This window comes from Hipposideros armiger, unplaced genomic scaffold, assembly GCF_001890085.2.
Source record: "Hipposideros armiger isolate ML-2016 unplaced genomic scaffold, ASM189008v1 scaffold_57, whole genome shotgun sequence".
NCBI classification, from domain to species: Eukaryota; Metazoa; Chordata; class Mammalia; order Chiroptera; family Hipposideridae; genus Hipposideros; species Hipposideros armiger.
In genome coordinates, this window is record NW_017731407.1 from 495,450 (window position 1) to 520,845 (window position 25,396).

A 25,396-nucleotide genomic window follows, 5' to 3' on the forward strand; every position below is an offset into this window, starting at 1 on the left:
AAAAAAAATTAAAAATAAAAAAATAAAATTGTATTTTTATGCTTTCCATAATTTCTAAAACAAACACTGATTAATTTTATAAAATCAAAGAAAATAACACTTTAAGAAAAATAGCACACACATCCTGCTCCTGAGAAGCTACAAAGTAGAAAATACAACCACAAAATCAATGGTCAGAAAATCCCTTTGAGCCAGGAATGGTTTTCTTAAGTTGTACTAAGTATCCTATTTGATAAGTATCCTATTTATGGGCATTTCCATTTTCACTAGAGATGTCTTCAACAGCACTTCCTCTATAAACAACTGATTTGTTTCCTGAACTGATATATACTTGACCGTTTGTGGTTGTATAAGCTTTTTCAGTTTTCCAAATGAGAGTTTTTGAGAGATTGCAAAATACCTTGTAATATAGAACATCTGAAGAAAAGCTGACCAACTTTCTCCCTAATCTGTTTAAAGATAATAAGTGAGATGAAATGCAATTTCATAAGCATCTCTATCATTACAACTCTAACACCTGCAGTTTTAAAATGACCTCTTTCCTAATGCTTTATTCGGCTTGATATTTCAAATGCCTAAGTTCTTAGCACTTGGCATGAAAATATAATCATTAGTCTTCCTGATTCTGCCTATAGTTGATAAATTAGGATGGACACAGACTGAGGTTCTTGTGGCAATATGTTTTCACCATTTTGACCCTGAGTAAATCACTTCAAATGTTCTCAACATGTTAACTGTACTATTATCATACTTGAAAAATTTAATTACCAAACAAAATACTTTAAGTAATTCTCTGAAACAGTCTGATATCACACAAAAGCTCGTCTCATACATTAAAATGTAAATTTTCCTTTAAAATGGATAGGAGAAAGATGTACTAATAGAGAAATAAAAATTCAACAGAGACAAATGCTAATAGCCTTAATACAGCCCACCCCATCTTAGAAAAAAGGAAAAAAAAAACAAGATCAAAAACTACTTTTTAAATTATTGGAAAACATGAACAAATAATTAGGAAAATTAATGCAGGAAAATGAACATGCAATTCATAGAAATAAAAATGCAACACAAACCTATGCAAAGATATTCAAACTCATAGGGTTGCATGAGGATAAATGAAATCCTGCACTGAATATACTATCTGGTACATAATAAATTAAGTGACTACATCATAATAATTAAAGAAATGAAAATTTAAGTAACTACATACATATATATGTGTCTGCCTACAATCCCATAGATCCGTCCATCTACATCTATATATCTATCTCACACTAGCAAACACTGAAAAAAAATTTATGATGCCCAGAGACGGCACAGACGTGGGACAACAAGCTCTGCCATAATCTGTGATTTGAAAGTAAATAGGTGTGTCCATTTTGGAAAACACTTTGGTAATGTCTTTTAAAGTAAAAAATTATATATGTATTCTTTGACTGAGCAAATCCACTGTACAAAATTCATCCTATGGAAAATATTAACACAAGTATCCAAAGATACCCATATAGAGATATTCATTACAACAATTTTATAAAGAACTGGAAACAGTCCCAAAGTACACCAATAGAGTGTTGGTTAAATAAATAGAATATTATAGCATGATTGTGATTCATACAAAATGTGACTGATACTGAGATATAAAACTGTCCAATAAATAAGAAATTGAAAATATATACAGTATCCCATTTTTGTTGTATGTTTGTGTCTATGTGTGTGTGAGTATGTGTGTACATAAGTATTAATATATTAAAATGATAAGAAAAATACCGGAGGTTCCAAAAAAATGTATATAAGTGGACACTTTGGTCAACATTATCAATGTTACTCAAGCAGTAGTTTGTGTCTGGACGCTGAATGCAACTACTTTGAGCAACTCTTGTAGTTGCACAAGTCCAATGTGACTTGTATTCATCTTTTGATACTGAGTATTACAATTTTAATAGATTTTTCCTTTCTTAAAACGTGTATACTTTTTTTTTTACACCCTCTGTATACTAAGTATCTTTGGGAGAAGGTTGGATGTTAGGTTATATTACTATAATATTGTTATAGTAAGTACTCAGTCTTGAACAAATTATTACAGATTCTAATAGAGGATCATAAATAAAAATATTTATATGACACTACTCTCTGAGGATAATATTAGGATATATCTAATTATTTGTGGAGATGGAAGGATATAGTTCCTCATCTTTCAACATAAATGAGGCTAAAGTTCTACTACTTTTTATGATTGATGGCCTTACTAAAAATGACTCCCTAGAACTAAATTAATACTTATTCTTTCACTTCAGATTGTATTAAAATTTAATTTATTTTATTAATTTTAAACTTTAAAAATGCTTGTTATGAACTGAATGTTTGCCTTCTCCCTCACACCCCCCCCCACCCAGTTCTTATCTTGAAACCCTGATCCCCAATGTGATGTATTTGGAGGTGGGACCTTTGGGAGGTAATTATATTAGGTCATGAGATTGGGCCTTGTGATGGGATTAATTCCCTTATAAAAATAGGAAACTCAGGCTCTCTCTCTCTCTCTCTCTGCACACATACCAAGAAAGGCCATGTGAGGACATAACCAGCCAGAGGGCCCTCACCAAGAACCTGACCTTGCTGGCACTCTGACCTGAACCTCCAGGCTCCAGAATTGTGAGAAATAAATATCAAATGATGATCATTGCCATCAATTCAATACCAACAGGAATTCCCACTTTGGGGCATAGTAAAGAAGGAAACTTTATTCACAGCAAACAGCTCAACTGTGAGAACAGTACAGTTGTGGAACAGCTCAATAGTGTTACAGATCAATTATGAAGCAGCATGGCTATGAAACGGCTTGGTTGTGAGGAGGCCCTGGGGCCAGGTCCCTTTCCAACTAGACAGATCTGCTCTGCTCTGCTCTGGTGCAACAGGAATTCTTTGGTATTTAATCTTCGGTGTTTCAGCTCCAGTCAGGAAAAAACAGTCTTCAGTATTCAGTGGAAAGGGAAAGTACATTACAGGAGCCAGAGAGGAGATGACATCTACAGACTGAAATCCCCTCCTCGGGTCCCTGATTGGTCCATCCTCATGCAAATGAGGACTCCAAACCTTTACAGTTTGATTGGTCCAAAAAGCACTGTCATGATTGGTCAGAATGGAGCCTCTCTGATTGGTCAGTGAAGATGCTGAGGTGAAACAGAAGTGCATAGCTCTGATTGGACAGGGAAAGCCCCAGTCCTATTGGTTGAAATACTATAAATCCTTTATAAGGGCTGGCTCAGATGGCAGGAACACAGAGCATGCAGGCAGTTCAGTGTAGAAGGCAGGCAGCTTAGTGTAGGCTTCTCCATTAAGTGTGGTTTGCATGAGCGGTCTCTGTTTTGAAATGGTTGCTAGGCTTTTCTTTTAAATTTGAGCCTAGTTAGCCACCAAGAGCCCTTCTTGGTAGGTATCTTCTTTCTTAGGGTCCACTATATTTATTGTTTAAGTCAGTCTACGGCATTCTGTTATATCATTCAGAATTAAATAAGACAGTATCCAGTATAGAAGATTGCAAGCTTTAGAGGCATTTTTCCCTCTCACTTATAACAAAAACAAAACAAAACAAACTCCTAACTTAGGTTGATAAAAGTTTTTGCGTTTCAGAAGTAGTAACAGGCATGCTGTTTATAATCCTAATGTCAAAGATGCAAAAGAAAAGGATAGAAATAATTTAAATTATAGTTTCAGAATAACTATAGGTAGTAAAATGGCAAGCTGCCCTTCAGGAATTTATAGGGTCAATAATGTTTAGCCAGGCTTGTCTGATAGGTTACATGTAATTGCTACTTCATATGAGGCACAGATTCTCAGACTCATTGATACACAAGGCTCTCATGATTGGCCCCTCTTGTCAGACACTGCACATGCAGTTTCTCTACATACATCATCACACTCAATCCACATCACAATCCTATGACACAGCTTTTATTACACCTATTCCTCAGATGGAGAAATTCAAACTTTCAAAAGGTAACTTGCTCAGGGTCACAGAGCTAGAACATGGCAGAGCCAGTATTTGACTCCTGTCTATCTACCTCCAAAGTCTCTGTTCTTTCCATTACACCCAATCAAGGGAAATTTTACAGTCATATCTCCAGACATATTTAGTATAGTGAGTTTGCTAAAGTATACCCTTTTTAGGTCTATACATTTCAGTACCTGGGTGCTCTAGTTGTTAAGCACACTTATTCTTCAAGTTGGATGCTTGTAAACTAGAAATAAGAGTCTAAAAAGCATCTGGCCATGGGTGCTTATTTTAAAAAGTCAATTGGCTACAACAATAAATAAATATTATTTATACAAAATGATGCTACTTGATAATACTATCTCCTTTACACAGAAGGATATTTGAGGTGGAGCTTGAATGAGTGTTAAATAACATATAATTTAACTCAAATCCAAGACATGGTAGAATTGTTTCCTCTGTTATCTTATATAAATAGTGTTCAACGAATGGTTTCTGAAGAGAAGGAGGGAGGTAATATATCTATGAATTTCTCCAGTAATTATGACAGGTAAAATGACTCTAAGGCTTCTTTAACTGAGAATGTTAAATTGATCATAGGAAATTCTCATCTTTGACTCCTAATGACAACTTTTCTTACTTAAAAATTTTACTAGTGTGTTTTAAGTATTACACTACCATGAAGACAAAGCTACAGAATCCAAAATCCCTTGTAATTATTATTCAAATTAAACTGAATACTGACAAATTTATTCTAGACACATTTTAAGGTAATTATGTGCCTTTCCTTCATTATCCATAGCTACAAGCGCCTAACAAGAACAACTGTCATGCTGTTTTGACATTGGTGAAACCAGGTCACTATGGTGAGATCACTTGTGGAGGACAGAATTTCATGTTTGTGGGTATATCATAAAGACATGATAAAGATTTGCAGTCTTCCATGCAAATTAATTTGAAAATACATGAAATGGATAATTCCTAGGTAAATACAGAGTACCAAAATTGTTCCCATTTGACTTAGAAAACTTAAACAGGTCAATTTTACAGAAAATTTTCATGCTCTATAGAAAGGAAGAAAAACTTTTTAAAGTCCTTCTTTAAAGTAAGTAAAACACTGTTACTTAAACCAAATAAAGGAGGTATAAAGAAAACTACAGACCAGCATCATTCGTGAACAGTAATATAATAATACTAAATGAAATATAAATAAAGAGAATCCCACTTGATATTAAAACATTAATATAATGGCCAAGAGGGATTTCTTCCAGGAATTCTAGGTATGTTCTATCTAACAATATCATATATCATATTAATGTATTGAGCTACATTAATAAAATCATATGGTTGTCCCCAAAGATGTTAAAAAGCGTTTGACAAAATTCAATACCCATTCACAATTAGAGTACTCAAGAAAATAAATAGGAATTAAGAGATACTTTAAATTTGATGTAATATGTATATATTATTCCTAATGTCAATATCTCATTTAATGGGGAATATATAAATAAGTAAATATTTTATTTCATGGGAAAATACTAGAGGCATATCCACTAAGACCAGGAAAAAGGCAAGGATCACCATTATCTATTCAGGCACTATTCAACATTGTACCACAGATATTAGTCAATGAAACCATACAAGAAAAATCAATTAATTGCATAATAGGTTAAAAAAAGAAGAAGAAAAAGAAAAAGTAAAAAACCTCTATTTGAAGTTGTTATAACAGCATCACTGGAAATACCCGGAAAATCAATGATAAACTAAGTCAAACAATAAAATAATTCAGTAAACTAGAAGAATGTATAATTTGTATACAAAGATCAATAGTCTTCATTTTACACATAATAAACAGAATATAACGGTCAGAAAAAACCCCACATTTACAATAACTAAGAAGATTAAAATTGTAGAAATAAATTTAATGAGAAAAGTTCAAAATCTATACCAAGAAAATTGTAAAAGCCTCTAAAAGACACAGAACTAGATTTGAACAAATGAAAATATAACCTTTGTTCTTGGATAGGATGACTCACCATTACAAAAATGGGAGTTTTCTCTAAGTTAAATGATAAATTCAATGCAGTCCCAATAAAAACACCAAGAAACTATTTTATGGAGTTAGGCAATTTTGACATAAAGTTTCCATTAGTAAGTTAACATTAAAAAATAACCAGGAAAACAATTAAAAGGAAAAAGATGCTATGAGTGTGGAGGAGAACTGCCCTTATCACGAGATTAAAACATACTAAAAAGCCTCAATAATTAAAATTGTGGGATTGATACATGAACAGATAAAAAGATGTGTGAAATAAAATAGAAAGTCTAGACATAGACCCAAGTATGCATAGAAATGTAGCATATGATAAAGGTGACATCTCAAAGCACTGGTGTAAATATGAGCTTTGGAGTAAATAGTATTAAGTCAACTAGGTAGAAATTTTTATAAATGTAAAACATCCACATATCATACAAAAGAGAATAAAATTCAAATATATTAGAAATTTAAATATAAAAAAATAATTACACTATAGAAATACCAAATGAAAGCATGGGAGAATTCCTTTTTAATTTTAGTTTCAGGAAAGGCTCTCTAACTACAAGTAAAAATCCAGAGGCAATAAAAGAAAAAAAAGATAAATTTAACTAATTTTAAAAAGTGCATGGAAAAAAACTATAAATAAAATGTGATAAAAGTATCTTCCAAAATCATCATAGATAAAGGGCAATATCTGTAATATATAAAAATAACTCTTAAAAACTGAGGAAGAGGGGTAACAGAGAGAATGGTAGAATTAGGAACTCTGAAAATTCTCTGCTCCATAAAAATAATGAGAAAGCTGGCAAAAATTTTCGGAATCAACTTTCTTAGCACTCTGGGAATAAACCAAAGGTTTACAGCAAAATCCAGGAAGTTTCATTTTAAAACACAAACAAAACCCTTCAAAGGCTGAATCTTGGTAAGAACAGCAAGCTTTATAGAGGTTTAATTTGCTCTAGTTTCATACCCTGCTCTAGTTTCACATAACCTTGAAAAGTAACAAACCATATTCCCGACACAGTCTGGTAGCCACTATGGAAGGGGGTTGGGTGGCAAGTGAAATGCAGAGGTAGTACTTTCAAAGCTTCATTTCCAAAGAAAGCCCCAACTTGCAAGGCTCTCTGTGTATGACCTCAGAGCCCAGCTAATGCAAAGTTTGATCCTTGAGTAGGGGGTGAAGCGTAAGAAGGTACAAGGAGGGTTTTAAAATTATAAACAATTTAAGGTAAGTGATTTAACTTCATGGTTCCCTGAGCCAGTGGATAACAACTTGGGGCAAACAGACAAAGCAAGCATATGAGAAAAGCTGGGGCATGAGATGGCCACAGAGGCTTTGAAAAGCTCCGATATATTCCTGAGAATTTAGAAAGCCACATGCATACCCAAGGCTGTGCTTGTGCTTCAGGCAGACCTGGGAAGGCTCTAGGCTCTCTCACCACTGGTTGGCCTTGAGAGTCTATGTAAGCAAGAAGTGAAGTGACAACTGTAAGGAAGAGTTGTCAACTGCCTGGTGGAGTGTTGAAGTCAGGTGTCAACATGTACACAGAGCCCCTTGGCAAATACCAAGAGATTTCTTGGTTCCAGGTATTTAAGGAAATATCTCTCAATTAGCTGACCACTAAGCTAATAGAATAAAGTCTTCAGTGACCACATATAGAAAAAAAATACAGATTTATAAAATTAAATTGTAAAATTCAATAAACAAACAAACAACCACTCCTACAATAAGCAGAAACAACAACAAACCCTGAGGAGGAGAGAGAATATGATTTCCAGGTTTTCCACATTATATTATTTAGAATGTCCAGTTTTCAAAAAAATTTATAAGACATGCAAATAAATAAGAAAATATGGTCTGTATATGGGGGAAAAACGCAATCAATAGAAACTGTGTTCGTGGGAAATCAGATTTTAAACTTAATGGACAAAGACTTTAAATCAGCTATTTATAATATGTTCAAAATAATAAAGAAAACCCATGTCTAAAGAACTAAATGAATGTATAAGAACGATGTCTCATCAACTACAAAACATCAATATCGAGATAGAAATTATCTGAAAAAAAGAAAAAAATAGAAATTCTAGAGTTGAAAAGCTCAATAACTAAAATGGAATTTTCAGTAGAGGGGCTCAACAGCAGTTCTGAGCAGGTAGAAGAAAGAATAAGTAAATAAGAAGATAAGTCTGTTAAGATTATCAAGTATGAGGAACAGAAAGAAAAACAATAAAAGAAAACTGAACAGAACCTCAGAGCTTTGTGGGACACCATCAAATGTATCAACATATGCATGCTCAGGGTCCTGGGGAAAAGAGAAAGGCACAAATAGAATAGGTGAAGAAATACTGCTGAAAACTCCCTCAATTTAATGAAAAACATTAAACTACACATCCAGGGAGCTCAATAAACTCTAAGTAAGATAAACCAGAGACAGCCATACCTAGACATATCATAATCAAACTGTTGAAAAACAAAGACAAAGACAGAATCTTGAAAGCAGTTAGTTAAATCATATGACCCAACAGTTCTACTCCTAGGTATATACCCAAGAGAATTGAAAACATGTACACACAAAAAAACTTGTACTTGAATACTCTTTGACATTCTCAGAAAAAAGAACGACCTCCATCTGATCATGATAAAACATTAAATTAACCCAAATTTTGAGACATGCTATAAAATAACTGACCCATAGTCATCTCAAGTTAAAAAACAAAACAAAACAAAACAAAAAACAAAAAAACCACCAAAAAACAAACAAACAAAAGATGTGAAGAGATGAAAGAGGCATAACCACTGAAAGTAATGTGGAATCCTTCATTGGTTTTTGGAACAGAAAAAAAATCCAAAAGACATTGTGCAGAAAACTGGTGAAAAAACAAGGTCTCTTGTTTAGTTAACAGTGTTTTATCATAGTTAATTTCCTGGGTTTGATCACTGTACTGTGATTATATATGTATGTATGTATGTATGTACCTTGGGTGAAGGGTTTATGTGAATTCTGATAATTTTTACAACTTTTCTGTGTATAAAACTCTTCCAAAAATAAAGTGTAAAAAAAGAAGAAGAGTGATATAGATAAATAGAACAAGTATAGAGGAGAGATACTAAGATAGTAAAAAGATGTAAAAGCATGCTATATGAGGACATATTTGAACAAATCAGAAATGTTTAGCTTGGAACAAAAACTGTACCAATCTGAAGGATTATCGAGTTGAAATATAAGGTTATCTTTTGTTTCTTGTTTGTTTTTTTGATATGAACCCAGCAATTAGATATTGAGCCAGAGTCTAAAAGATTTCTACTCTATGTCAAAAAGTCCTGGGAGAAATACATTCTTTCTTACAGGGGAGTTCAAATACAAAGTGAATAAACATTTGCCAGTGATGTTGTAAAGATTACTAAAGGATTGTGTAGGGACTGAATTCAACGACTTAAAAAGTTCTCTTTATGTCTAGATTCCACCTTAAGTGTGAAGAGAAGGATCCAGGGACTAAGAGAAGCCATGATGGGGTGTAAGTCAGAGCACCAGTTGAAATTATTCTCAGAAAGATAAAGCAGTAGTCAGAAAAGCTGAGGTTGTTGCTAGGAGAGAGAAAGCTAAGACAAAATGAGAGAATGAGGTATTAGTAGAATGAGTTGTACAATCAGTAGCCATTAAAGATCAAATAAACTGAGTATGTTCAGAATAAAAAGTTCAAAGAGCTAACAGGTCTTTGAACAGGGGTCTTAATTATGATATGCTTTTGGGGACTTGCCAGAAACTTTATTGAGGGAAGCAAGATATTTTCCAACTTCTTGATTCTATAATGCTAAGACCTTGTGGGGAAGAATACTTTCAACATATCTTTATTTTGGAGCTCTGAATAAATGGAAAATGCTAGTCTAAAGCTGCTATTTGTATGCGTGTACACACACACACTCACACACACACACACACACACTTACCCATGAGCAATATTACACACACCCCTGAGAAAATCCATGAAGAGGTTCCTTACAACACTCTTCTTCCATAGATTTATGGCAATTTTCTCTAATTATCAGACAATAGGTAAACATGCTTCTTATATTAACATTTTTTGCGATTCTCTTTTTTAAGTAATTTAATGAAAATATTCATATAATATCGTACCTCTCATACAGCACTATTACTTCTACTTAGTTCCAATTTAGAAAGCACAGATTTGTCCTCTATATTAACATTTTTTTCTAATATAGCTAGCAAAATTAGATTTGTTTTCAGAGCATTGAGTAATTTATAAAATGACTAATTCAGTTCAGGAGCAGGATAATCAGAAGGTTATAATTAAGATTTGTTAAGAACTTCTAAAGTAAAACATAATGCTGAAATACTAAGAAACTGAAAAACGAAAAGACTGTAATCAGTTTAAAATTACATTATGCATTTTTTTCAGTATGAGAGAACACATTCTTAGCTTAAATAAGAGAATTCACTTAAGCCTTTGCACATAATAGTTATTGAAAAAGTATTTCCTAATTTTTATTTAAGTTTGAATTTATATAAATTAGCAAGAAAGAAAAAGAGCAATTATTTTGGAAGTACAAAACAACCCATCATCATTATAGTGTGATTTTTACTGTTATTGTTATTTTTTGATGTGTCCGGGTCTTGCAGATCAGAGGTAGATTACTGAGATAAGTAATGTCTTCACTGTATGGCAGGACTATGATATTCATTCTCACTCTATCATTCCAGTCATATAATTGTGATCTCAGATTAATGGCATACTATCTATTTAGGGACAATTTTCAGGGCCATATTCCCTTTGCTTCCACTGTGGCTCTTGACTCAGTCTGATATTCTCTTTCCTTTGTATTGTGCATGATAAGGCTAAGGATTCTCCTTCATCTTACGTCCTTTACCTAAAGCAGCCAAGAAGCCAATCCAAGAAAAATAGGTGACTACTTCCAAAGACAATATTAACTACTCAATAGAGGCTACCTCTGGGTACTCTCAATAAAGTTATTTCTGTAAAAAGAGGTAAATTGACATCAGAAACATAAAAGGAGAGAGGGAAATAAAGGGTAGAGTTTTTGCATGTTGTCAAACTTGTTAGCATAAAATAGGCAGTTATTTCTAGAGGATGTTTTATGTAAGTCTCACGGTAACAACAGGGCAAAAATCAACAAGAGACATACCAAAGATAAAGAGAAGGGAATCAAAGCATATGACAAAGGAAAACCACCAATTCACAAAGGAACACAGCAAGAGAGAAAGACAGGAACATGAGAACTACAAAACAGCCAGAAAATGACTGATAACGTAGCATTAGTAAATTTTTACCTACCAATAAATACTCTAAATGCAAATGGACTAAATTTTTCAATCAAAAGGCACAAAGTGGCCAAACAAATAAAACAACAATAACAACAACAAAACACCCCAAACAACAGAAGAACAAGACCCAACTATATGCTGCTTACAAAGAGAGTCACTTCAGCTTCAAGGATACACATAAGTTCAAAGTGAGGGGATGAAAAAGAGATATTCCATTGAGTGCAAACCAAAAATGAGCAGAGGTAGCTACACTTTAGCTCAAAAGTTGTAATAAGAGATAAAAAAGGCCATTATGTAGTGAAAAAAAGATCAAGTCATCAAGAGGATAAAACAGTCATAAATATATGTGCCCAATATTGGAGCACCCAAATATATTAAGCAAATAACAGATCTGAAGGGAGAAATAGACAAAGACACAATAATAGTCGGGGACTTCAGTAGTCCCACTTCCAACAATGGATAGATCATCCAGTCAGAAAATCAATAAGGAAATGTTGGGCTTGAACTATACTTTAGACCAAATTGACCTAAGACATTATACAGAACATTCCATTCAACAGCTACAGAATAACATTGTTCTAAGTGCACACAGAATATTTTTGAAAATAGATCATATATTAGGTCACAAAACAAATCTTAACAAATTTAAGAAGACTGGAATCATACCAGATATCAGTAACAGGAAGAAAACTAGAAAATTCACAAGTATGGGAAAATTAAACACTCCTGAACAACCAATGGGTCAAAGAATAAATCAAAAAGGAAATAAATAAAATGTCTTGAAACAAACAAAAATGGAAACACAACATATCAAAACTTATGGGATGCAGCAAAAACTGTTAAAAGATGGAGTTTGTAGTGGTAAATGCCTACAGTAAGAAAAAAGATATAAAACAAATAACCTAACTTTACACCTCAAAGAACTAGAAAAAGAACAAGCTAAGCCCAAAATTAGCAGAAGGAACTAATAAAGATCATAGATTGGTGGGAATGTAATTTGGTAAAGCCACTATGGAAGACAATATGGAGGTTTCTCAAAAATTAAAACTAAAACTGCCATATGATCCAGAAATTCCACATTTGGGCATCTAACCAAAGGAAATAAAATCAGGATCTTAAAGAGATATTTGCACTCCTATAGTCATTTTATCATTATTCACAATAGCAAAGAAATGGAAACAACTTAAGTGTCTGACTACAAATGAATGGATAAAGAAGGTATAACAGAATATTATTCGGCCATGAAAAAAAAGGAAGGCATTACGCTAAGTGAAATAAACAAGACAGAGAAAGACAAACAGTCATCATCACTTAATGAAGGGGATACATTCTGAGAAATGTGTCATTAGACAATTGCATCATTGTGCAAACATCATACAGTGAGTGTACTTACACAGACCTAGATGGTGTAGCCTACTAGACCTATATATGCAGTAGCCTATGGCTCCTAGGCTACAAACCTGTACAGATTGTGACTGTACTGAACACTGTAGGAAACTGTAACACATGGCATGTATTTGTGTATCTAAACATCCCTAAACATAGAAAAGGTACAGTAAAAATACAGTATAAAATATAAAAAAATATAAAATATAGAGTACTACACCTTTATAGGGTACTGACTATGAATAAAGCTTGCAGAACTGGAAGTTGCTCTGGGTGAGTCAGTGAGTGAGTGAGGAGTGACTGTGAAGGATGTTACTGTCCACTGCTGTAAACGTTATAAACACTGTCCCACAAACCCTACCCCTGCTTCTTTCTGACAGGGTCAGAAGTGGAACATCGAAGTTGTCAGTGCTGCTCCATAAACAGGGATGTGGGCTGGACTAGTTGGACATATCGAGGAGAAACTGGCTGGGTGAGAAACTGATCACCATAATAGTGAGGATCAGCAGAAATGAGAAATCAAGATGGAGAAATAAAGGAACATGAGATTGTCATGGTAATGTGGTTTTGGTTACTGCATGTTGGAGCAGTGGTCAGATTAAGGAACTTTGTGGTATGCATTATAAAAAAAGAGAAAAAAAAGAGGGTGTTTAACAGGAAGAGGGTATAGAGCTGAAGACTCAATATTTTTACATTGGAAATTTGTTTTTGGTTCCATTGACCCTGTCTGGCACAAAGGGCTCTCTCTGGCATTGAATTAGTGGAAGAAATAAAACGTATCTATGCTTTTCATCAATACAACCTGAAAATATTTTATAAGTACAGGGATAGGCTGACTCCACACTATAATAGAATGCTTCTACCACAGTGGTAGCGGCGCTTCATACTTATTAAGGTAGCTCCTGTGGACCTGTGTCCTTGTATAGGATCTTAGGTCCGCAACAAAGAATTCACAGCAATGCACTCTGATGACCATCATGCTAGATCTGGAAGGGTTGTAGTGCCCTCTGAATACACAGCACTAGGGAGACAGGCTCTTCTGTTCTGAAACAGATGAAACAGGTGAGTGGCTGACTGACTGGGATGCAATCAGTGCACTCAGAATTGAGGTGCTGTGAGTGAAAGGGAATCTATCTTCACAGATATTTCTCTTGCCAGAGGAAAAAAAATCCCTCCTGAAGCATATATCCTTCCATTTCTTCCAGGACATTCAGCTCCATTATAATCTGATGGGGCCACTGTTGCAATATGGTCCATCTTTGACCAAAGCATCATTGTGCAGTACATGACTGTACTGTATGATTTACTATTATGAGGAACCTAAGCCAGTGGAACTCATAGAAACAGGGATTGGAATGGTGGTTTCCAGGGACTGGGGGTAGGGGAAGTGGGGAGATGTTGGTCAAAAAGTACAAATTTCCAATTATAATATGAATACGTTTTGGAGATCCAATGTACAGCATGGTGACTTTAGTTCAGAATACTGTATTATATACTTGAAAGCTGCTAAGAGAGTAAATCTTAAATGTTCTTATCACACATACACACAAAGGTAATATGAGATTTTGAAGGGGTTAGCTAGCCCTATTGTGGAAATCATTTTGCAACTGATACATGTAACAAATAATTACATTGTACTCTTTAAACTTACACAACAATATATGTCAATTATATCTCAATAACACTGGGGAAAATTTTTAAAAATAAATAAATGTATAGTGCCTGGCACACAATAAGAAAAAAAAAAAGATAAAACCTAGACAGTAAAAGCAATAAAACTAAAAAGATGAGATGAGTGTAGAAATTAATGAAATTGAAAACACACGTATAATATAGAATATCAAGTCAAAAGCTTAAATTGGAAAGAACAATAATATTGATAAACCCCCAGCAAGACTGATCAAGAGAGGAAAAAAGTGAGAGAAGACAGAAATGATCAATATTAAGAATGAAAAAAAGATTCATCACTATAGATCTTAAAAACATTAAAATATTTGAATAGTTAGGTAAAATGAAAACATTCATAGAAAAAGTACAGTTTATCAAATTGACTCAGAAAGAACTAGATACAGAAAATACGAATAGTCCTATATATTTTAAAGAAAAGGAATCTGTAAATAAAAGTCTTCCTGCAAAGAAAACCTGCGGCCTAAATGGCTTTATGTGTGAAGTCTTCCAAATACTGAGAGAAATAACATCAAACTTGCAAGCTTTTTCAGCTAATAGGAAAAGAGAAATCACTTCCTAAATGTTTTCATGAAATTAACGTAATCTCAGTAACAAAAATATTTTAAAAAATAACAACTTGTATATATTAATGCATTAGAGATCTATGCAACAAAAATTCTTCACTAAAAATAAATTTTTTAGTATTATGAAGTAACTATTGCACAACAGATGAGCTATTATTTTACATAATCACAAATCCTATTATCTCTAGAGAAATAAAATGTTTTTAAATGATATAGGTATACAATATTTTACATAAATACTTTATATAAATAATGTAGTAATTTATATTCGTATATTGAGATTAAAGTGATTTAGAAAATTACAGAACTTTTGAAAAACTGGAATAAATCCACCTGGGAATGAGTTAGGATATGTGAATGAAGGAGAAATGTAGCCTACAATGCTTACAAAAGTTAGTCACTTTTGGTCTAATAATCTTATATTAAAAACAGGTGCAGGTTAATATATTTTACATTTCACTTATTATAATTGAGCTGGACATAAATAACTTTTTGCAAGAAAACTCAGAAGGCAAATAATTTAAGAGTCAGTCGATTTGGACATTCTTGCATAAAAGTTTATTTCTCTCTTTAAAAATCCTTTTAGAAACATCAAGAGAGTTTCTTTGAACTAACATCACTTCAATAAGGTCCCATTTATCAAACCTGGGTGGGTACACATGCAATGCTAAAACTGCCACCAAATAAGTCATGTCTTGCCAGGGAGCTCATGAAAGGAATGGGCTGCTGGCCATCAGGGCTTGTCTCATGGTCACTTTGTTTCTGACAAAGAATGATGCAGAACTTTCTGAAATTTATCATGGCAGCCCAAGTTTTAAATTAATGCCAGAGTAGTAAAATGCCATAACATAATTTTGAAAAGACACGATCATTCCTTTCTAGACAATTAGGCTTTTGAATTTTCTGTGGACAAAAAAATATTATAATACTATAACCAGTATGAGGGGATCTCATTGAATCTCAATAAAAAGACAAAATTACTATATATGGTACCTCAGTGTGTGTGCGTGTGTGTGTGTGTGTGTGTGTGTGTGTGTGTGTGTGTATTATACAGTTAGTCTCCTTTGGTTGAATGTGGTGTGGAGTATATGTCTGTGACTGCCCATGTGTGAAATACTTTTGCATACACTGATATAACAAGTTAAGTATATAATGGACAATCATAATTGATCAGAGGCAACTGTAATATTAAAATGATCTTCTTATATAATGTTCTTACTTTCAAAGATTTTTCACATCTATTAAGTAATTTTTATTTCCACAATAACCTGTGAGACAATAAGGTAATACTGTCCTCATATGATTGTGAATAGGCAATTCTTTCTTATTTAGAAATGCTACTTTTTCTTCTAGTCCTCATTACACCAAAGGAGCTGATTAAGCTTTATTACAAATGTGTGTTTTGGTTTGTTTTTTTCCCCTTCATGTGAAGTTAATAAAAGGGACTGAGTGGTCCTCAGAGCTGTAAGATACCAGACTCAGGATTAAGGTATGTATACTCATGTGCATATAAAAATGTGTTAGATTTCAAGAGTACTAGTGTACTTTAATACAAATATATAAGAAGGACCCAGCAGACCTTGTCTCCTTCTCATGTATTTTTACAGCTACTCTCAATTCACTCTGATACAGTCTTTTGGTATTTAGGGGTCTTATGAATGATGGTGCTGCCCCCTCCCCAAAAAACAAACAAACAAACAAAAAACATTGGACTTCTTAATGTGCCACACTCTAAATTTTTCAATTATTTCTTATCAAAATTTTCTTAGTTCCCTGATTTCACTAGGTATTTTTGTTTGTCTCAATCTAATAGACTAAAATCATGTTAATATACAAGTTACTGTGAACTCTTTGATACAGCAACTAACCTGAGAAAATTCAATTGCTTAAAGGAACTGCAGAGGCATTAGTTTCTTATTTAAAGGGCCAGTTAGAAGAAGTAGAGCTTCAAGCTGTGTGGCAGGAAAGCAAAGGTCTTCCTGGTACTCCTCCAGTCATACTCTTAGTCAACTGCTTCCGCCACCTGCTAATAAAGCTGCCTGGTAACTGAAGGCTGAGAAGGCAGTGTCTGCCTGGATGTACTTACAGGTCACTGTGGATGAGTCCATAGATTTGTGGCATGCTTTGATGATAGATCCCTCTCAAGATCACTATGAGGAGAATCACCACAAAAGCTGGAAGTCCCCAACTCAGAAGGAAAAACAGCAGATATCGCCTCTCTGTGTGTTCATCATTCATCACCAGTACGTACCAGAAATTCACAGACTAAGGAAGGAAACAGAACATAGAATGAACAGGCCTGGTCTAATGGCATGGGACACAAACTCACCTGGCTCATAAAGAGTTACTGGCCAGCAAAAGGCTAGAATCCACTTAACAATTAAAGTGTTGAGTTGATCTTTTTAGTTAGTTCATACATGCTTTCTTTCATATACCCAAGAAATTCAGGATACCTCAAAAGTCTGAAAAAACTGGGAAACAGTTAATTTGTTGTACTTTTTATTTTCCTTAATTTGCTTTGATTTAATCTCATAATGTTCTGTGACTGTTCTGTTAATGTGTCTTTGAAGAAGCATAGAATGATATTCAAGCCTATTTCCCAGGTGAACAATTTCATGATGACAATGAAGTAAGGAGCTCTACATTTGCAGACGCGTGGACAATTTTTATTTACTGACAGCCTATCATACGTCAGAGCCAGGCACTGCTCCGGGGAAAGGGGATATAACTGTGAAGACAGCCCCAGTCTCAGGCCGCCTAGCAGGAGATACAGACAAGTAAACAGAAAATGACTGCTCAGAGAGAAAAGTACTGTGCTGAGGTAGGTTTCGTGGCCGTTTTTCCTTTTCAGTTTATAATCTCTCCTTTTCGCTCATTCACTTGACAAACATTGATTTAGTGCTTACTAAATTTCAGGGACCACCTAGGTACTTGGGATATAACAATGAAAGAGATGGGGGTGGAACTTACTTTCTGGAACCTTAGTTTCCAGACAAGTGGGAAAAGTAATTACAGGGCATATTTATCTTATATTATGTTTATATTTTGTTATTTTTTATCATATTAAGAGAAAAATATAAAAGGGACAAGTATATAGAGAGTGGTGAGAGGGGTGAGAGAACACATTCGATAGACAGAAAAAAGAAACAGAGGCCTGGAAATATTGGGTCCAAATCCCACCCCTAGCTTATATCTAAGCCAAATCTAGAACGTATATATTCTGCTTTCTAGTGTTTTCTTTCCATAAGGACCATTTATGTTAAATTATAATTTAATACAAGAACATTAAATGTCATGTCACACATGCTTCACACAGTAATACTTATTCACTGGATAAATCCTCAATTTCACATGGTGTAAAGAGTATGAGTATAGATTACACACACACACACACACACACACACACACACACACACACACACAGATACGTGTGGAATAACATTGGACAAGTACCAACATTCCCAGAGCCTCAGTTTTCTCCTGTGTACAATGAGGTTATCATAAAGATTAAATGGGATATTACATACAAAGTGATGAGCACAGAGTTAGCACTGGAATAATGTTACCACCTCCCCTAAATCTCCTATTAGGATGACAGATAGTATGTAAGACAACATAAATAGTTTAAGACCAAAAATAGGCAGTGATACAATAGAAACTCTTCCCATGTGATAAATAAGCATGCTTAATGTTTGTTGGAAAGCTTTCAGATGCTCTTTGTTAAGACTTCCAAGTAAGATTCTATCTGAACCAAATTAGCCTTGAGGAATTAGTATTGACTGGGCTAAACCAGGAAAGGATAAAAATGTTTGGTTACTTGGAGATTTTTGTCTCTGAATTTTATTTCCTGTCAGTGTTCCTTATCTTTATGCACATCAACTTATATCTGTAATTATGAAGCATGTTATGAGTTGTTGCTTACGTGATTGTTCTAACTTCTTTTTAAAAATTATTAGATCCAAGGGGGGGGGTTCCACCCCTCTTTCTATGTTAATATAGGGAGTGGACACAAATGAGAGGGACTGTATAAGTGTCTGGTGCTGAGGTGATCCATACGGCCTGTTAGAGAGTGAAAATTCACGCAAAGTAAGGATTAGACCATCTCTAGAATAAAAATACTAATTATTTACTTTAAATAGATGTTTGTGTGTGTCCATATAGCATGGTAATTCTGTGGTGGAAGAATCAGGAAAGAGAGGACGGATTGGTAAATGACTTCCAAGTCGATTCATCATGATAAAGATCGGGACGTTTCCAATATGTCTGTTTTTACATGGATGGATATTAGTTCCATCAGTTAGAATCACTGACCCTTCAGCAGTTGTCTGACCTTTATTACAGGCTCAGATAAGACTGAGACAAGTGTTAATGGTTTGTTAGATTTATACATGCAGTGTTTCTGCTCCAAAAGAACCCAAGGCACAGTTTTGCTGAATTCTTGAATACTCAGTTAAACAAAACAACCTCAAAAAGTCATAAGCTTTTTTCAATAAAGAGGAAAAAAATCCCAACTGACTCTGGGTGGTGAACACACAATGCAATATATAGATGATATATTGTAGAACTGTACACTTGAAACCTAATTTCAATTTCAATAATTTTACTAACCAATGTCACCCCAATAAATTTAATAATTTTTTTTTAAATCCCTTTCCTTCTCAAATGAATTCAATCACTGAGATATAGTCTAAGGATGGTATTTCCCATTACATGTTTTTGTTTTTGCTATAAAATAGATATACTATGTCATGAAACAATATTTAATTATTCTAGAAAATACTATATGGCCTAAAGAAATATTTGTTTTGACTAACTCATTTTGAGTTTTACTTGAATTTTAAAATATTTTAATATAGTATGGTAGGTACATTTTGGGATATGCCTAGGTCATGATCTCTCCTTCTCTAAACTCTGTGCCTCTACTCTTTTCTATTCCCTCACCCCACCCAACACATGCAGGGTGGGCTCATGACTCTGCTCCTCTGTCCACAGCTGCTTTGATCCAGGGAGAGGCCTGACCCAGGCTGGACCAATCATCTATCACTGGATTTTTTAAAATTTGGTGATAGTCTAACCTGGTCAACTGAGAGAAGTAGACATAGCAACTTCAGTTGTGGACGTAGCCAAAACACAGTAAAGAGAGAAAGTGTGTTTGCAGAGAAAAATGGACAAAGCCATCCATTCATGCTTGCAGAAACTTTTGAGGTCCAACTGTATTTATATAATAGTTCTTGGATTCAATGAGCTATCCTACATGCTTATTATTCCTTTTATGATTTGATGTTTGCTTAAAGTAATTCAACTTAGTCTTTCTTCATTGTTCAAGAAAAAAAGAAAAAAAAAACTTGACCAGATATACTCATATACATTGGTAACCTAAAGCAGTTGGATTAAAACCTTCTGTTATTGCCATTCTGCAAACAAAAAGAAGACAGTGGAGCATCTGACTGTATTCCTTTCCCTGTAATTATGGCTCCTCCTCTGGAATCTAAGGTAAGAGACCATTATGTTTGCATGAGGATTTTATGATGACAGATCTATAGCATATGTGATCTGTGTGCCTTAGTGTCTCTGTGTTTATGCAATGTTGAAACTAACAGAATTATCAATACAAATGAAAGGTGTCATTCTCACCAAACATGCTTCATGTGGATTGAGCATGGCTTACCATTCACTGCCCATCTTACATTTTTCCTCCTGAAAACTAAAGAACTGAAAATTTCAATATCTAGGTCTCTATTAACATTTCAGTCTTTAAGCTTTAAAAATTTTGTTAGAAACAGCTTATGGACCACCTCAAGACAACATCACTATGTCATCAAATGATATTACTCCCAAATTTAACCAACAATATTAATCAACTTAACTACAATTCATACACACACACACAAATACAAAGTTTCCTAGTACTCATGTGATGTAGGCTCTGAAGGCAAGTCCAAAAAGATTACAAAAATATGTTCAGTATTAGAAACCATCAAATTAACCACCTTGAAAGGGGTAACTCAATAAAATGTTTTGCAATATGTTTAAATGTTTTTCAGTGATGTTAACAGAGACACATCTTTAACGTAAACCCTTAAAACTGGTATATGTGAATTACCACCTTCTTGTTTTTGTCATTGCTTATCATGAAGGGTGATGTATTGGAATTTGCACACTTATCACAATTAGCAACATGTCAAAATTTCCTGGATGACTATAACTTGAGAGAACTTAATTAAAAGCCCATTTTAATAAATTTAAAGAAAACTACTTAATGATATTTTTGAAAATTTCCGATCATTAATACATTCTATAGAAATACCAGAAAGTAGGATTTGCAAAGGCACACATACTCAAAAGCTAAACTTTCAGATGAGTCTTTTTTTTTTTAATTTGTAAAATTTGAAAAGGTGATTAACGACTTGATTTGGGTTCTGACATGGATAAGCGGTATGTTTTTGGCCAATATCATCTTTATCCTCTGGATTTCAATTTCCTCCTCTGGTAAAAGGAGAAGTTAAACTGTAAGTTATAAACAATTTCTTGATTCCCACTTTGTGACTCAATTATTGTTAAAATTATGATTCCTTAAATGAAAACACTAATAGCATGGATGCAGTCACTGTCACTATGACTTTTAGTGATAGCAGACCTTAAAAATCATCCGACCATACCCTTTTTTTAGAGATGAGGAAACTGAGGCAGTGAGTAAAAAGCATAGCTTTTTCATATTCTGGTTAGTTATAGAACTGGGAGTGGAACACAAGCCTAAAGCACTTTGTGTAGACTAGTTAAATTTAAGATTTAATAGAAATTTATACAAATATTGTCAATATTTATATTTGCATGAGCTTATCTTTTTGTCTTTATTTCTCCCCACTCATATACCACTGGAAGTGCAATTTCCTGGTGTAAGTATGGACATAACCCTTTCTCTCTCCCTCTGCACTTTTTGCTGACAATAAGTGAAAACTTACAAAAGTTTATAAAAATATAAATGGCTGAAACATAACTGTAAAATGTGGTAGATTAAGTTTTGTATACCCTATAGTACCTAATGTTTTGCATATAATCCTGATTGAGATGTATCAAATAAATGAAGACGTACACAATTTGAATTATTTTTTATTGAATTTCATAATTTCATAATTTGGTTTAGCTATTGAGTTTATTTATTTATATACTACCTTTCCAGAAAGAATTTTAGGAGGCTTGAAACTTTGATTTGATTGAACTCCTAATGAAAAGCGTCAAAGTTAACTGGTGGGAACTTTAAAACGTTAAATGAAGTGGGTTAAGAGAGGAAGAATGGAACCCATATTTACTAACTGGGTAATAAATGTAGAACCCACATGAAACTACATCTCATTTAATCAAGATAACATTTCTCTTAAGTTTCATTATGACTTCCATCTTCCTTTCTCCTTTCTTCTTTCTCCTTTCTTTCCCTTTCCTTCCACAGGTATAAACTGAGAATGGGAGAAGTATATTTCTCAGCATTAGTAGGCAAGGCTGTCAGAATTTAAACCGATTCTGATTAAGACACAAACCACCCACCTAAAACACCCAAGTATACTTTAGCTCAAATATAGATAGAAATAAACTAAAAGACTATATAAGTAAGCATATTTACTTATATTCCTATATAGAAATCTTTATATTATATAGTTTATCTTTACAGTAACATATTCAGTGAATACTATCACTATTTTCTAAGTGACTACATCAAAAAATTGAAGATATACCTTGTTTTCTGTTTGATTATCATAGGTCATAATTATGCTTTCCTATGCTCTATAAAAACAAATTCATTAGTTTACTTATATAATATATACTAATATATGGGAGAAATGCCTTTTCTTTTTTTTAAATTAAAATTAGCCTGCTTGAACCCCATAAGTTTTCATGGTACGTTAGATAAGATTGGTATCTTGCCTGCCATTTAATATTTGCTTATTATTTCTGTCTCCAGAAACCTTGGACTGATTTATAGCATCAACTTTAGTCAGAGATCATAGATGCTATTAATCCTGTCATTACCATACATTCTTAGTCATTCATTTCAAAGGCGAGTCTAAGAAAAGTTACCACATGTCATTGCTCCTGGTATCCTGTCTCTTTCTTAACAATTTTTGCACGGAATAACTTGTAAGGCTTTTTAAGGACTAGAGAACTCAGTATTTCCTGGATATGTCATTTTTATCTTGGTAATTGCCAGCCTGTTGTCTTTAATACCTTTGTTGTTCCCCCCCCCCAAAATTAAATCAATGACAAAGGAAAAACATGGTTAATTTTATCATTTCCCTTTCTGTTGCTATGCTCTGGCACTAAGCAGCCTTTCTGCTAAGGAATAAATAATAGGTATATATACTTCTTCATAGCCTTATGATATGGAGATATTAAGGCACAAGATGTGAATGCTCAAGTACAATTGTAAAATGATTTTTAGCTTTATTCTACCACTTAGAAAATATGTCCTTCAAATAAACTTTACTTTCAAAATAAGACATAATTTTGAGTAAGCTCTGTCTCTAGGCATGAGATGGACAGACCGCAAGGACAATCCAAGGTTTGGGTATTGTTTGTAATTGAAGCGGATTGCTATATGATTTAACATGGTGACAGGAAATGATCATAAAACAGCCAAATGAATACAAAGGAAAAAATAAGTTTCTATTTATTTGGCCAGCTAAGTGGCACGCTGGTTAAGAGCTGGCTTGGGGTCCCGGAGGGCTCCGGTTCGGATCCCACATATGAGGGCCAGTGACACTGCCCTCTACAGCTAAGATGCTGAACAACAGCTCGACCTGGAGCTGGGCTACCCATGAGTCGCCGTTGACGGCGTAGGCTGCAGCCCCTGCTGCAGTGGGTTGCCATGGGCTACCGTGTGTAGCCAGCAGCCAGCATGAGCGGCCAGCAGCCACAGTGAGCGGCCGTCCAGAAGCCGGCGACTGATCTGCCTCGCCCGGGAAGAGCGCAATGATGGTGCCAACTTGGGCCAGTGAAGCAACGTCCTGCACAACTAGACTGAAGAACAAAAGGACAGCAACTTGTCTGTTCCCCTTCCCCCAATTCCCCAGCGCTGTTCCCATCCCCCAATTCCCCAATAAAAATCTTTAAAAAAAAAAGTTTCTATTTACTTAATAGATACTAGTATCTCAAATAATTTACTTGTGATTTATTTCTTTCACATGGTCTGGCAATCCATTTGGTAGCACATTTCATGTAGATGTTGACAGTGAAGGCATGAATTCTAGGAATTTATTCTATGGATAGTCCATAAGTAAACAAATATTCAGAGTGCAAGGGTATTCAAGGAAACACTGTTTAAAATAGCAAAATTAACCGGATATAACCAGCATTCATTAATAAGAGATCAGAAAAATAAATTATGGAAAAACCACATTATAAAACAGGAAAAAAAGTGCATCTGTATGTGGTAAATGTATATATACACACAAATATATATATACATTATATAAATATATGGATATACCATATGTACACTTCCAAGAACATACACCTATGTCCTTATTTATATATTTATAAATATTTGCATATCTGTGGAGTATTTCTGGAGGGATACATAGGAAATCATTAACAGTGTTTACCTTTGGGAGTCGGGTTTAGAGTAGAGCAGAAGGTGGACAGTATGTGAATTAGGGAGAAATAGATGCACTTTTCATTTTACATTTCTCTGTAGTGTTTGATTATGTTTTGTACCATTAGTATATGCTATTTCTAAAATGAAAACAAATCAAAACTGAAAAAGGAAATGAAAATAGAACAAGAACAACTAGGAAAATAGAGTAAAAATATTACACGAGTTTAAATTCTCACTGTCAATCTTTCTTCAAGTTAACATGACCCTGCTGTTGTAAGGAAGAGGGAAATTATTTCAGTAATTTCACAGAATGCCCTTACATGAAGAGCAAACAAAAGGATAACTCAATTTCCATGGCCAAAAGGGAATATGTGAACTCAATTTCCATGGCCAAAAGGGAATATGTGAGTTGTTTGTTTTAAAAAAAAAAATGAGCAAAATAATTTGTTTCTATATTCCCATCAAGCACATCGTGACTTCTCTGTCAAAGAAAGGGGAAGCCTAAAGAAGCAGAATCAAGACCACCAGTTATGTAGACTGCTATGAGCCAGGCATGTGCTTATTTAGTAAAGAGGTTAAAGGTTATTCAGCTTGCTAAGGCTTTGCAGCTAGTTAATGTCTGCTTCACTCTAACTCATTCCACTATATAATGCTAATCTCTTTTCGTACAAAAAAAAAAAGTGTCAACTATATTGAAGAAGCAGAGTATTCCACATTTTCAAAATCTTTAGAATATTAGCTATACATAACTGCTTAGACAATAATAAGGGTAAACATGTATGGCGTATACAGTGTGTGCTAGGCATCGTTGTAGGCTCTTTCCATGTATTCATTCACTTT

The 25,396-nt window shown here is 34.1% G+C and overlaps 1 protein-coding gene across 1 annotated transcript in view; it reads right to left on the bottom strand.

Annotated features, from left to right (window-relative positions):
• Window positions 1–25,396, bottom strand: part of ADGRV1 (adhesion G protein-coupled receptor V1) — a 548,236-nt gene that overhangs the window by 170,880 nt on the left and 351,960 nt on the right. The window contains exon 79 of the mRNA XM_019641108.1: window positions 17,054–17,232. Coding sequence (XP_019496653.1) covers window positions 17,054–17,232 — 179 coding nt within the window. The remainder of the gene's footprint in view (window positions 1–17,053; window positions 17,233–25,396) is intronic.